Here is a 15,992-nt window from a genome sequence, read left to right as displayed (position 1 = left end):
AAATTCCTACAATAATTCTAGAGGATTTCATGTAGTATGTTAAGTACAAGATAATATCAATTCTGTATCATTGTTAAACAAACAAAAATAACTAATAACATATATTTGCATGATTAATTAGATGACTTAATTAATTGATGAAATATTCATGGCATACATGTATAAGTATCAATTCAATCTGTACAGGTTTAAGTCCTATCAAGAAATGAATATACATGTGTTTCTTGAATTATTCCTGTTTCAAGCTTTGAATTAAAGATGAGTTATATTTTCCCCTTTGCAAGCATTTCACCGATATAGAACTTTGTGACGTCAATATCAAACGAGTCATCATGTTATTTGAAAGAGAAAGTCTTTTGTCCAGTTTCAGATCTGCATGATAGAAAATCATTAGCCTCCAACGACAGACCACTTTCATGTCAGACTTTGTAAATTTGATTACTGAGGACTGTTTCTAATTTTTTCTGGATCCATTTCAGAATGTCAATTTCTAGACTGGTGATCTCAACATTGTTGTCACTGAAAAGGGAGCCTGTGTTATCCTGAAATAGAAAAATGTTAAGCAAAATGTTTTACAATGCCATACGAAATTTCAGAAAACAGCACACTTTTACCACTAACCCCCCCCCTTTTTTCTATTCATTTTCCAGTTAAATTGAAAACAATTGAAACACCATTTGAATTCAATTTACATATTTCAGAATTGTTGAGAATAATTTAATCAATTCTGTAGTATCATATCATTAACTGACCATTGTACCACATTGTACTTTTCTGTCTTTTAATAACTGACCAATCAGAATGACTGTATCATCTTACCTTAAGTGTATCACTAACTTGTGACCAATCAGAATGACTGTACCATCTTACCTTTAAGTGAATCACCAACTTCTTTTCATCTTCTATCAGAGCTGGAACTCCCAGAATGCTCTTCAACTCCACTTCCCATTCCACATCATAACCACCAGAGAAGCGACACTTCTCTAGATATAAGATATGTCTACAAAATAACAGAGGAATACCTATATATAAAAAACAGTGAAGTAACTGGTAAAAATCAATTCTTGTTGAATAAAGCCCTGACAGGATTCGAACCTGGGTCTCTGATATGATCACCAAAGGCTCTTAAAACAACTGAGCTAAAGATTCTACCTGTTGAGTGGCATACATATGTTTTTCTTCTGATTTTCTTAATCGATGATGATGATGATGATGGAGGTTTTTCGTCTCCGCGACTCTGCCCGTTGCCGGGCGGAGTCCAATCGGCATATGCCGATTCTCTGGCAACGTTTTTTCTTAATCTCAGCCCAAGACTCTATATAGCACAGCACAAGGGATTTTGTACCAAAGGTCTCTAGTACGGTATGTCACGTTGACTCAACGACTGAACCAAACAAGCGTGCTGAGTGACAGAAACAATTTCCGACCCTAAAGCGTTAAATCACAATTAACTGCTCTCTTTAAAACCCAAATTAAAATCAGGTGCATTTTTACAAAGAATTTGGTTCAATATATTATAAGCCTTCCATTGTTCAAAATTTCTAACCATTTGAAGGAATATTATGAATTTAAAATTTGATTCGACAAACATTTCAGCCCTGCTATATTCCCTAAGTATTTTCACATGGTGTCCCCCAAGAATTTTCCCTTGGGATCACACCCAGCATTGTTGATGTATACATACCTGTTTGTAATGAAAACTAAATCTGCTTTATCCTCATGACTTAGGGGAGCGAAGTTTCTGAACACGTCTGTCTTGGAGTACTTGCCTCCCTTTATCCCCTTAAGTATGTGGCTCCCTCTAGCCCGGTATTCAGAGTAAGGTTTTAGACCCTGCATCAGAAAAGTATTCCGTTTTATGACAAAAAGAAAATTTGAAAATACATTGGTCACTAAAATCGGACTTTGTAACTCTGGTCAACATTTCTTGTTGTTTCAGTGTGGAGTCTAAACAAAGTTACAATGAGAGGAGAGTATACATTTCTACCCTTCTCCACATTAAATGGCGCTGATAAAAAACTCCAATCCTGTAATACACAAAGCATAATTTTAAACCCAATTTTATAAACTTTTTGAAAGTTTGACTACTTAGAGAAAAAAATATAAAGGTAAACACTTTATCTACAATAGTGAAACAAGCTCTTGGCTTATATTACTCACTCTTGTTGGCAAAGATGGAAGCGCACAAGGGGGTCTTCATGTGGGAGAAAACCAGGGGAAAAAACCATGATTAAGTAGGTGACCTCATACCTTATCATGTCTGCTGCGAGAATCGAATCCTGGATCTCTAGGTGGAAGGCGAGTGCGTTAACGCTGTGCCATCAAATTTTTTAGAAATCCTTTTCAAACTTTTTAAATCTAAAATCTGACTTTGCTCCTGCATCATGTTTTTCATTATAGATCTTACCCTATGGTTGTCTATACATCTGGGGAGTCTCATTCTCATTACAACACCACCCTCCAGCTCTGCTGCCCTAAAACATACAGAAAATATCAAAATCACTCTTAACATGAAAATACCTCTTCTAACAAAAGCCTTCATGAAAGTATTCATGAGGGCCATTCCTAATAACTTTGCAATAATGATAAAATCCTCATTATGATACAGGTTACAGTTAATCTTGTGGGCCAATATTGAAACAAGTTAGGGAGAATGATATACATCTGGAACCAAAAAGTTTGAAATAATTTTTCAATATTTCTTCTGAGGCCCAGTTAGAGGCACTGTAGCGAGAGTGGTGTGTAGTGTGTATTGTTAATGTGGGTAAACACTGTACTTCACCATACCCAGAGAAAACTCAATGGCATACAACCCAAATAATCTGAAAATCAAACAGTGGTTGCGATGGTAAAAAGTGAGTGCTGTATCAGCTACCAAACCTGACCTCAAAGCATAAATTGTCAATACTTGAGAAGAATAGAAAATTTGGGGGATACATCTTGGATGGTATCCTTACATATGACAAACACTATGGATGTTAACATGGAGATATGACAAGAAAAAAAAGCCTGTTATGTTTACCTTCGCACACCATCGAAAGCTAGGCTGACCATGTCCAGTACACCTCCGATAGGCTGTGTAATTAGGCCAAGTATTCCACGCCCTATTCCTTTGAAGAAACCTTCCACACCATCCTCTGATGCACCTGGCGAGAAGGATAAGGAGAAATATACACAATAATTATCACAGGCCACAAGGTTTTTAAGTTGTTTTAAAAATTCATATCTTGTAATACATGCAATGACATTTAATATCATAAGACATAATAAACTGAAAAGTTGGTGGATTGTTAATTACCTTCTTATAATCATAACATTAAAGTATAAAAAAATAACAGAGTTGTCTCCCATAATTTAAAATTGATTAATCTGTCAACACAAAATTTATAATTGTATGTATGTTATGTAAGGTTTGTAAATGTTTCATGTATGTATGTATGTTGTATGTATGTATGTATGTATGTATGTATGTATGTATGTATGTATGTTTGTATGTATGTATGTATGTATGTATGTATGTATGTATGTATGTATGTATATTTGTTTGTTGTGTCTTATTAATGTCTGTATTATGTATGTATGTCTGACAACTTTAGCTGGCTGTCTGTCATCCTGTATGTATGTATTATGTATGTATGTATGTATGTGTGTGTGTGTGTGTATGTATGTAATGTATGTATGTATGTATGTATGTATGTATGTATGTATGTATGTATGTATGTATGTATGTATGTATGTTTGTTTATGGTGTATTATGTTTATGTCTTACAACTTTAGCTGGCTGTCTAATCCTATTGATTGTTTAAATATTCTGAATGTGATTCAGACAAAGTTTTGAGTTGGAGGATGATCAAACCTAGCATTCATTGTTTACTTGTTCATTTCCATCTGTCAAAAGATGAGTTACTCTTTAAACAGTGTTTTATCTCTTGCTCAAATAGATGAAAAAGTTTCTCAAAAGGAAGGAGCCAACATCAGGTATAGATAAGTGGGTAACAAGTGGGGTACTTTGTTGTGAGTATGGAAACCTAATATTGCAATTAATTTCCTCTTCATACATAATCAGTGATGTATTTTTTCGTGGAAGTTATGAAATATTTCTTTAAAAATATCATTGTTATTGTGAAAATAGCACACAATAATCCCTCGAAAATAAGGGCTTTGACAATGGATTATCAAGGTTAGAGGTAAAAGGTTTAGGTCATTTTGAGGCATGCGACTAAACTGTTTGTCTTCAGAATTTTGAGAAAACTGAATAAAGCATTCTGTAAAAGACTGTACAGTAATTAGGCTTGCACAACTTGTTACTAGATTGTGACAAGATAAATCGAAATGACTTTCAGAGCCAGACATCAAATGTGAATTTTGGCCACATAACATGGCACATCCAAGGTCGATGAATTTTTATTGTTAGGGGCTGTTCTGCTTCACAATGCTGTTGTCAGACTTTCAAATCATTTAATATCAAACTCACAACAGGAGATGTATTGTAAAAATTAACCAGATATGTTCATTTTAATAGAAATAGCTACATGCAGGGTCTCGATGAATTTTAGGAAATTTCAGAAATATGAATGGAAGGGTTGAAAAGAGCTTCAAAGTTGTAAGGAATACACTACAAGAGTTAAAGGGAGATAACTTGTAATCACTTTAAAACTGACAAACACTACCTTGATAGGGATCCAGCACGATTCCAGTCAGGCCATATTTGATCCCTGTTAGGAAGCCTTTTCCTGCCATAGCCATGCTATGAGGTAAATCTGCTGGCTGCTGTTGCATTCGCCGTCTGCGTTTCTACACGATACAAATTGAAATAAAAGTCATGGTGAAGAAATCAGCCTTTCTATGTGGGGAAACAATTAAAAAACTAAGAGTATCACTCGGTGGTACAAACTACATGCTCATCCAAGAAATATTCAGGATATGTTGTATAAAAAAGAATACAAAATTGGAAATAATTATAAGCCAAATGTCATGGGGGGGGGGGGGGGGGTGTTTGTTGTAATGAATTCACAAGAATACTGCAATCTCATATAATTTGCCAACCTACCAAGTGTCAAAGAAATTGGCTGAAAACAAAGAATCCTCTGCAAACCAGAGCAATGCTAATTCATGACTGACAAAAACCTCGCTCTTAATATGTTCATGAACACCTAGTCTGTCTATTTTGGTAAGATTTGAGTATAATACATAATTGTCTCATAGCAACAGTATGATGCATGTCAATGGTTTGTGAGATGTTGACATTGTTCATAGCATATAATTGCCACTAGAGGTCACTAGTAAATCATCAGAATATTTCCACAACACAGAAAGCTAGATCCAAGACTGAAACTGTTCCCTCGTGGCCTAAACCTAAAGAAGATTTCCACACAAATTTATAATACTAAAACGTCAAAAGGCAACAACTCCTTGACTAAAAGTTCAATCACGTGGTTGTGCTTAAGCCTAAAAAGTTTTCAAGAAATTCGTTGAAAATGAAAGAGATTTCTGGAAAAGATTAACATAATGAAATCAACAAAGGGCAAAAACTCTTCCAAATACGATCAAATCCAAATGCCGTTCATGAAAACATTACATCATGTCATTATAATTCAGCCTTCTAAGTTTGAAAGAAATTGGTTAAAAGATTAGACAGGAAATCTCACCACAAGATTAACATCATGAAAATAACAAGGGGCAATCACTCTAAGAAATACTAATATTCTGGAAAACACAACTTCAAGGCTTGGTGATTAGGTATACTAAGTTTGAAAAATGTGTGAAAAATCTTCAGACAAATAAAAGTTTATGACTGGGGAAGACTGAATTATTTGCTTTTTTTTTTTTTTTTTTTTTGGTTTTTAAATCTTTCTTTTTTATTTGCCCTGAAAAATAGAAACTGCCAGGGTATAGGTTTTAATTGTTGTACTGCTTGTAGGTAGTTAACTGTATTAATTACCTTTTGGAACTCCTTGTCAAATGAAAGGTAGGCCAGGGCACCTCCAAATGTGCCTGTTATCCTTGCTACAGAATTAGCCCCGCCACCTGTGAAGTAAGGTATAAAATCATTTATAGACATATCTGGTAAAATCTCATGACACAAAAGCATATTTCTATAATTTAAAATAACTTTTGTCAATTAAGGAAATTTATGATTTATGAAAAAATTGAAACTGAAATCTCCAGAGGAATGCTGGATTCAAATTGTTGGCATTGAAAATACGGATCTCAGACGTTGTTATAAAATCAATAATCCAAAATCTGGACACAATCAACTGTCTGGTTAAAACAGAAGCAATAAGAGAGGGAGAGAAACTGTTCAGTCTTTGAGATCTACTGATAAGAAGTTATCAATGCATCAGCTTTAGGGTTGTACTGGACATACAGAGCTTACTACATGTACTGACCAACAATATGTCCCATGGCACTGTGGAAACCCCTGATCATGTTCTCAGAGAATTCATCATCTCCTTGAATTGTGTCCTGTAATGGGAACAATAAATTAAAAAAATTTGCATGTATTATTGTTAAATATTCTTAACTTAACAAAGATTGGATTATCTCGCCTTCATCTAATTATCTGTGCATATTAAGTTGTCTCCCCTTATCAAGTAACCATCATCTCTGTTTGCTGAGTAAAAAGGGTTATTTTGAGGCGGTTTTTATTGTAGTAGCAGCTGTTTGCTACTACACTGAACAACATAAGGGAGGACCATCCGGATCAACTTGGGGAAAAAAGTCTTCCCCAAGTACACAATGACAGCAAAACAGTCCATTCAGTTTCTCAGTGTTATAAGAAACAAAAACCACCATTGGTAGGGAGCATTAAAAAATATACCTCAGATCTTCCTGTGATGTTGCGTAGGGCACCATTTTAGTGAAAGAGCAGAACTGACAGATATAAATATACAAACTGGTGGAGTAATTACTGCTATCCCACATTTATATAACTGGAGTATAATAAGTTTGAATAGCTGTTGTTTAATCTGACTCACCAGCAGAGGTTCGTAGAAAAGGTCACCCAGACCCTGCGATATGTCTTGCATCAGACCATAGGGGTTACCCAGTACATCCAGTCCCAGCACCACCACATATACCTGTAGGATCAGCTGCTGACGGTAATGAGCTACCATCTGATTGGTTAACTGTTTCCATGACAATGAGGCACCTCGTTTCTCAAAATAACCAAACCTAGTTTTAAAAATATTCATATATATTGAAAATTAAATCTTTGACAAAATAATTCTAAATGTAAAAAGAAAAAGGTTCCATAGGCCTGTATTTCTCAGTTTTGTTTTCCTGAAATAGACAAAATGTTGAAACTTTTAAATTAGTAAATTTTAGAAAGCATATTACTTTTCACTAATTACTGGTTTATCTAACCCAATAATACAAGAATAACATTTACAAAGCTTGTTCAAAATACAGATGTTATGACAAATTGGTTTCATTTCAACTTACTTCAGTTCTACATCCTTTACTTCAATGAAAGTAGCTCCAACAGAATTACGGAGGAACTCTTTAACATCTGAAGTTATATTTGGTTGGACGTCCCTTGTGAGGTGAGGTGTCCCACGAAAGGAGAAGCTTACATGTAGCTGAAATTTAGAATAAAAAAAAATCATTATTAAATGGTTTGAGATGAGCAATTTTGTTGAGCAAATTTTTTAATGATTTAGGAAAAGGCTGAGTTTTCATTTCATGTTCTAACTACATGCATATCAGTTACAAATCCATAAAATCAGCCCATGCTCAGTAATAAGCCCACCCTTATGTATTGCTGTTCATCAACTTAACCAACAATCATTGCTTTATTTAACGTGCAATAAGCCCTCCAAATGACATTCTCCCCACCTTTTTGAGTCAGATGAGTAATGTGTTGTAGTTATATCAATAAATTTTACCTTGAGTGGAGAAATTTTACACATCTCAAAGAATATCCGTTTTGTACTTCTATCCTGTTAAAAAAAGGACAAGAAATTTACAGTAAAGTAACATAAGCCTGGTTTCAATAACATTTTTATATGTCAACAACTGACTACTGCTTTGTCACTTTAAAAGATTCAAACTATGATGAATGTCACCATGATTTGTTAGTTATTGTAATGTATCTGATATATATCATGTCACTCTTATTCAAATGTACCTGTTATGTTGAGAAGTGTCTGATTTTTTTTTTTATTATATTTTTGATATTTCTGTAACTGTGATGTGCCTGCTTGAATGATGTTCCTGTTAATGTCATACCTTTTATTGTAATGCTTCTGTTATTGTAATGTTTCTACTAATGTAATGTCTCTGTTATTGTGATGTATCTGTAATAATGGTTTTCCTGTTAATGTCATACCTTTTATTGTAATGATTCTGTTATTATAATGTTTCTACTACTGTATGTTTTAATGTTCATTTTTCTGTTATAATGATGTTCCTGATAATATGTCATACCTTTTACTGTAATGCTTCTGTTTCATAAATGTGATATATCTGTTGTTGTAAAAAAGTGTAAATATGATAAAGTACCTCTCAATGTAGCATACTTTTTAGTTATACTAAACATGATATTTAGATACATAAATTAGCATAATCAAGTTGTAACTAGGTATGAGTTGACAGCTTTAAAAATCAGTTTCTTGGGTCCATATCTTTAACAACGGGATGATGATTCCCTAACGAATGTGAATGAATTGTTATAAGTTAATATGCATTGATGTTAATATGATCATGTGTAAACATGGTGTGGAGGATAAACTGACCTTGACCTCAGCAAGGTCATTTAGGTGCTTCTGTGCTAAAATTAGATCGGACTGCAATCTTGCACACTGCAATGAATGAAGAAATCACATGACCACAGAGCAAAAGTTAGGGAGAAATATCAAACAAAAGAAATACAAGAACAGGATTTTCCTAAATGTCACAAGTAACATGTGTCTTACAATGAGAATCAGGAAATTAACACTAAATCTTTTATAAGTGCTAAGACATCAATATACAAAACAACTCTTTCTGTTTAGGACATCTAGATCAGCTCTTTTCATAAACATATTCAAGAAATAATTACATCATTAAGATAATCAATCATTCTGATAAGTCAACGTGTATAAAGAGACTTCTTCCTCATGAATAGGTCACATCTTCGCAACCTCGGGAGAATATCAGAGGTTTTTTGTTAGATTTGTATCCAGGACAGGTTTTTGTTGGATTTCATTCCAGGAGAGGGTTTTGTTGGATTTCTATCCAGGACAGGTTTTTGTTGGATTTCTATCCAGGAGAGGTTTTTGTTGGATTTCTATCCAGGAGAGGTTTTTGTTGGATTTCATTCAAGGAGAGGGTTTTGTTGGATTTCTATCCAGGAGAGGGTTTTGTTGGATTTCTATCCAGGAGAGGGTTTTGTTGGATTTCTATCCAGGAGAGGTTTTTGTTGGATTTCTATCCAGGAGAGGTTTTGTTGGATTTCTATCCAGGAGAGGGTTTTGTTGGATTTCTATCCAGGAGAGGTTTTTGTTAGATTTCTATCCAGGAGAGGTTTTGTTGGATTTCTATCCAGGAGAGGGTTTTGTTGGATTTCTATCCAGGAGAGGTTTTTGTTAGAATTCTATCCAGGAGAGGTTTTTGTTGGATTTCTATCCAGGAGAGGTTTTTGTTTCTCACAAAGCTAATTACACACCTAGCTGAAAGTGCTTTTCATAATTGTGACCAATTAATGACTTAGGATAATATATGGCAGACCTCCAGCATCAGGTTCATTGAAAAAGCCAACAGCTACAACTGTTACTTTTCCTATGAACATCAACAACTTTAATTCCCTTATCACATATGTACTATTACATACAGTGAACATCTAAATCTAAATCCCAATTCAATTTTTTTTGCATTTTGACCTTTTATCAATTAGGTGAAAAATAAAAATGGCAGTGTTTTTAGCTTTTCAATGAAAACTGAAATATACATCATTGTATTCTTTGTGTGAATACAACACTTTATTTTTAAGGAAGAGCGAAAATAACCCTGGGAGAATGTTGCTCCATAAATGGTTTAAAATGTTGATTTGCAGGATAGTAATTATCACACCAAAGCTGTCACTGAAAAACAAAAGTAAAATTTTCCCTTTAATCAAGGTACTTATACAGATAAATTTCATCAAGATTAAATCACATTGAAAAACTGACCTCTGATTCTGGTTTAGGCACAAGGTCAGCAAATGTGTCCTGAATGGATTCAATAAATCCCCAGTCAAGTTGGACACTGAATTCCTGGATGATTACCTGTAGTTGTCTGTGTAATGGAAATACAAACCATTAGACAAACTAAGCTCATTAAAATAGAGAAATGATAAAATATTGTACCTGTATCGGTAACAGCAAAGAGAAGTTTATAAAGGCAAAATTCAGACTTGAAATGCTAACTTATAGAAAATTGACCTGAATTTAAAGATTTTTCAAAAATTCACCATTTTTGTTTCAAAAGGACTGCATACTGGAAAACTTGCATGTTTCACCATTACAAAGAGGGCATAATTAAAAAGTGGGTGAAATGAATACTTCTATATATTTGAGGGTGAATTTAACATTGGGGCAAAAATAAAAAGTTTGAGTTTGAGGTAAAATAATCTAGGGCAAAAATTTTCCTTGGCCTTATGCACTTATTTCCAGGCAAAGATGAGCTGGAAGTTTTGTATACGAGATCTACAGCAAAGGATGCTTTTTGATACAAACTGTACAAAATGGAAGGCACAATCACAGATTTTCTTTAATTCTGAATTATAAAATTATGAGTCTTTTAAGCATTACAAACAGTTTACACTTACTGTTGCATCATCAAAAAAAAAAAAATTTCAGATTTTAAAATCTAAAAAAAATTTTTTTTTTTTTTTTTTTTAAATTTGAATTCTTTAAAAAGTAAACAGAAAATCAATGCATTGATCCAGAAACAAACATCTAACCTGAATGTGTCAACATTGTTCTCTGGGACACAGCGCCGGATCATACCGAATTCAATAAAAGGTTTTGGGCCCTTTTTCTTGATCATATTTAGGGGTATAGGGGCTGGATGTAGCACCGTCTGATAGTAGGCATCATGGAGTTGATTGTCGACCTATAATAGAATCATACACCAAACCATAGTTAATTAATGTCACAGCATACAAGGTCATAGTTTTTATGTAATTTATTGTCACTGAAACAAAAAGGGGAAACATATGGCATTATTTTCACAAAGTCTAGCACATTTGTCAAAGAATTTCTCTAAGTTCCTTAGTCACCTCCTTGGCTTCAAATTTTAGTCCCTTAGCATCACTGACGAGTCCTAGAAGGACGAAACAGCTGTATGATGCAGTTTAATTCATTGTTTGGCTCTACTGTATCTCACTCTGAATTACGAAAAGGTGCTATTCACTTATGTGTCTTTTGTACAATGTTGAAGCTCTTGTCTATTTTTGTCCTAGTCAATATGTTTCTCATCTGTGTTATATTCCATGCATATTTGTTATTTAATGCACGTAATAGGTATATCTGGATGTGAGCGGAAATTACAAATACAAAAATGAAATATACAAAATGACAGATCAGGGTAACACTATATCCCCCTGATCAAGATATGGTCGGAGCAAACAGATGCACCTCGCAACAGTGTCTTATGTATTTTCAATTTACCTGTATTTTACACATGTCTATATAATGTTAAATTTTACCTGTATATGGTGAACTTTGGCATGTATAAATGTCTGGTGTTCAGATCTTCGATACTGAAATAACATTCCGGGTGGACAAACACGACACAGATCTCCAATGTATGGTTTGGTCATCCGCATATTGGCAAAATCCACCTGTCAGTATAAAAATAAAGTACAAATTTGAACTGGTGTCATGAACCCTGGCCACCTTTCATACTGACCTCTAGATTTTAACCCAGAACAATGACCTTACTCTATCTTCACCTTCTATGCTGACATCTTTATCACCATCTTTATCCTGACCTATGAACTTTCACCTTCTTGACTCCCGAATTACTTACTTTTCACTGCTCTATCACTAGATGTTCAATCAAAATATACCTATACACTGAGTACTTGAAACTTGACCTCTGACCTACTTTTACTCTCAATTTGACCTTTGATTTACCTATAACTTGACCTCTGACCTACCTCTTTATTGACCTCTGATCTACCATAAACTTGACTTCTGACATAGCTCCTACTCTGAACTCTGACCTACCTCTATACGGTCCTCCAGACTGGCCTGGGACAGACCATGGATCCATTTGTCCTCTAACCAGGTCACTAAGGTAACATCCTCTAGGACCTTCAACTTGTTCTTGACCTCAATCTGCCACATGGCTGGCATGCTTGACACACTGACCAGAGCAACCTCCTCATAAGCCTCACTCACCACGGACAAAGATAAGCCGTCCAGTGACAGCATTGTTAACAGCGACGCCTGTTCTCCCTCATTCATCTGTGTGTAAAAACAAAAATATAACATCAGTAATTATCACAAGGAATATCATTATACATGCACTACAATCTGTGTATTTAACAAGATTTCTTCATCTCATGAACCTTTCTTCACATTTTCATTGGTAGCCCAATTCACTTGTACTTTGCCTTCAAAGCATTTGTAAAAATATTAGAAAATGAAATTAAATTCATGGTGTAGTTGAGTAGGTAGGAAAAAATAAACATTCCCAAAAAACAAACACTGTTAGTGTTCACTCTGAAAAGGATTTTTTCAAGTTCATTATCATAAGATATTTCAGTTTGATCAGACTGATTCATGTACCTGGTAATCGGACAGTATTTCCCTACAGATAAATCAAATGGTTTCCCCCCCCCCAGTATTTCCCTACAGATAAATCAAATGGTTCCCCCTCCCAACATCAAACAAGGAGAATTAACTCCATTACACTGACATCCAAAAAGGGAATTAACTCTGTTAGAGTGAGTAACAAACAAATTTCCCAAAATTTCATTCGGTGACATTTACCCGTCACCAGAAGTGCAAAGTGCCAATGAAGAAAAAAGAAAAAAAAAAGGAAAATTCTAACTGAAAGTAGCGTTACTTTACCCATTCATCCTCTTGACAAGTTAACAAATGGTAGATAAAGGGAAATAACTCTAAACAAAATAGAGAGTACACAATATGATTCTACTTTGAAACAGACTTCTCCACAAATTGCATTGATACTGTTGAAAGATTTTGAAATATGTCCCCAAACCATGGTATTATTATATAACATGTATGTGAACATGAACGAAAGCCCACGAAATCACTGAATGATGATAAAGCTAAATTCTACAGATAATATCTCCATCCTCTGATAGTGCCAGCACTGGGCACTGGTGAATTGATTAGCTGTAAGCCAAGTGACAATATTAAAAAAATGATCTGGCTAATCTAGCTGTAATTTTAGAATTTAAAAGATGTCAATAAAACAATAATATGAATACCAGTGATGAAGATTTATTTTTCATAAGAAATTATGGCACATTACATTTAATATCAAAATTGTGAAATTTCAATAGAAAACTAAAGTGGAAAATAAAACATGATTCCACAAGATTTTCAAAATCAAATAGTTTTAAAGGATAAATAAACAAAAAGAGAAATTGTAAACAAAGTTAAATTCTATTTTGATTGATTTAGTTTAAATATGTTACAATTACTTTACTTTCTGAAGCACTAAACTAACAATTACTGAATTAAATTTATCAAAATCAAAACCATACATTTTGTTATTTTGCAAACCCAATGATTAATGATCTACCTACATATATATGTATAGAACGCCGATTAATCAGATCTACTTGTTGAATATATCTATGAGGAATACAATCTGCATGACATATATACTGTATAGCTGACCTCAGATCTACCCGTAAAACAGCGCAAACATTTCATGCCAGGTGTTTAATATTAAAATATCTTCAGGCCAAATGAATCTCTTGTATGCTCTGTCCATGCTTGAACTATATTACAAATACTATCATTCAAATTAATGTGTTTGAATGCATGAATATGCCTCCACATTGCAAAGCTAACTTTCTATTTGACAGACATGTTTTACTAGAAGACTATCTGACCTTGAACTGACTTTGACCTTGACCTTCATGCAGCAGCTACAGTGTTTTGACTTGACCGTGAACATGCCCATACACGTAGCTTGTATATGTATGTACATAGGTAATGTAAATAGTATTTTTTTAACAAAATGTTTTTGCAAATGTCTATCTATGGACAGAAGGATGGACACCCTGATTCCAGTATATAACAGATTATCTGAATTTTACCCTGAGTTTGGTTTATTATTCAATTCAGTGCATGCAAAATTTATGTTCAATGCAAATTTGATATCAGAATGTTATTGTTACATTCATCAGTCAAGAAAATCCACATGGTACATGATCTATAGTGTATAGTAAGCTGGTGACTGATCTATAAAAAAAATACATGGAAAGTCTGACATGAAAATGTTTTGTACTTTTAACAGGATTTCAGTTTTAAAATGAGATTTTTTGGGGTTTAATATTCTTGAATACTTCATTTAATTTTCATGACATGTTGAATGGCAGAGAAAAGATGTAATGGTTTAGAATCAGAATTATAATGAAATATTTATTTTTTTATGTTTCTGAAAAGTAATTTCAAAATAAACATTACGAGTAGATTTAAGTCAAAGAAATATATTTATATTTACAAATAAGCCATTTAAAACCAAAAAGATTTTGATTTCTGATTCTTTTCTGAGTCACTATACCTCTGTTGCATTCTGATTAAAATGAAATATGACTGAAAAAACATGAGCAAATCTTTACTAAAGTTTTAACAAAATTTTCCTGTCAAATTATAAAATGAATCCTTCACTGAGTTGACAGCCCTCAGGTACTTACAGTAAGTTTAGCTGTCTCTACATTACTGATTCAGAAGTTTCAGGAGAAATTCCACTGGTTAGTTTAACATTGTTCTGTTAAATAAGTCCATCCCAATACTTTACAAGCTTTGGTTTGTTGTTAGATATTGGTGGTACTTTGAAATACAAATTACAATTTGGATACAAATTACACAAATAATTTAGATTATTGTTATAATTAAATAAAAGTCATTTGATAAACAGACTTCAGTGTATGATCTAATTAAGAGTTAGAGGAGAAAATATATGACAAATATAATTGATATGTAAATTTGTCATAATTATGAAATACATTTCTGCATACACAGAAGAAGAAACTAGAATGGTTTAAGCAGTGAGTGAGAGTTGTTAGCTGTACATTCCAACTTCCTGCAGGCTTTCTCCTGAAGCCAAATCACATAACAGGAAAATTGTAAAACAAGGGAGATAACCTCTCAATCAACTACAGACTCAGTACACATCTCATGGTTAAAAAAATGATATTGAAAATATTCCATCTACTTAACAAAAGATATTAAATAATAATTGTTTTTAACCTTCAAAAGCTCCATGTTGTTTTCCTATTTGTTCCTGGACTTTCTGTATGAAGCATGTGTTCATGAAAGCACTATGATTATCCCACAATACTTTTTACGAAAAAGATTTTGAAAAATGATTATTTTCCCCTAAAATTATCAAACCTGGATACCATGTAAGTTAGATAAGACAGATGCTAGATCAAACTTACATCCAAATATAATTTTAAGATGATGGAAATTAAGCTGTGTCTGTAGTTGGAAAGAGAGTCAATGACATTGAAATGTGTTTCCTGTGTAGACCTGACTACAAAAGCAAGACACTACAGAAAAAAATCATGTGTTTTGTTTCATTTAATTTCTTCACAATTTTATTGTACTGCCAATTTTTATCAGTTTTTGTAAACAAGTACGGTAACAGGAAACCCATTTTATTTCTGGCCTACTTTATTGCCCCAGGGATAGTGACCATGAGGGTGGGGAGGAGTGGTTTTACCTTTGGCGCTGGACCACCAACATGCTTTGGTGAACACAGATCATTTACATGTGCCTGTTTGAACAGTAATTGAGTCCAAAAAATAAAATAGAAACACA

At 33.8% G+C, this 15,992-nt stretch overlaps 1 protein-coding gene across 1 annotated transcript in view; it reads right to left on the bottom strand.

The window, feature by feature from the left end:
* Nucleotides 1–419: 419 nt before the first annotated feature.
* Nucleotides 420–15,992, bottom strand: part of LOC132552243 (intermembrane lipid transfer protein VPS13C-like) — a 106,462-nt gene continuing 90,889 nt past the window's right edge. Inside the window, exons 66-82 of the mRNA XM_060216399.1 lie at nucleotides 15,895–15,948; nucleotides 12,192–12,431; nucleotides 11,669–11,803; nucleotides 10,922–11,073; nucleotides 10,149–10,254; nucleotides 8,716–8,801; nucleotides 7,887–7,929; nucleotides 7,444–7,580; nucleotides 6,978–7,173; nucleotides 6,390–6,465; nucleotides 5,942–6,027; nucleotides 4,671–4,794; nucleotides 3,023–3,146; nucleotides 2,408–2,474; nucleotides 1,685–1,833; nucleotides 871–1,000; nucleotides 420–542 (exon numbers count right to left, since the gene is read on the bottom strand). Of these exons, the coding sequence (XP_060072382.1) occupies nucleotides 420–542; nucleotides 871–1,000; nucleotides 1,685–1,833; nucleotides 2,408–2,474; nucleotides 3,023–3,146; nucleotides 4,671–4,794; nucleotides 5,942–6,027; nucleotides 6,390–6,465; nucleotides 6,978–7,173; nucleotides 7,444–7,580; nucleotides 7,887–7,929; nucleotides 8,716–8,801; nucleotides 10,149–10,254; nucleotides 10,922–11,073; nucleotides 11,669–11,803; nucleotides 12,192–12,431; nucleotides 15,895–15,948 (2,028 nt within the window). The remainder of the gene's footprint in view (nucleotides 543–870; nucleotides 1,001–1,684; nucleotides 1,834–2,407; nucleotides 2,475–3,022; nucleotides 3,147–4,670; nucleotides 4,795–5,941; nucleotides 6,028–6,389; nucleotides 6,466–6,977; nucleotides 7,174–7,443; nucleotides 7,581–7,886; nucleotides 7,930–8,715; nucleotides 8,802–10,148; nucleotides 10,255–10,921; nucleotides 11,074–11,668; nucleotides 11,804–12,191; nucleotides 12,432–15,894; nucleotides 15,949–15,992) is intronic.

This window comes from Ylistrum balloti, unplaced genomic scaffold (assembly GCF_031769215.1).
Source record: "Ylistrum balloti isolate Yb309-2 unplaced genomic scaffold, AGI_CSIRO_Ybal_v1 Utg369630, whole genome shotgun sequence".
In the NCBI taxonomy this organism is placed as follows: domain Eukaryota; kingdom Metazoa; phylum Mollusca; class Bivalvia; order Pectinida; family Pectinidae; genus Ylistrum; species Ylistrum balloti.
Note: the sequence above shows the minus strand (reverse complement) of the source record. Positions and strands in the feature narration are given on the sequence as shown.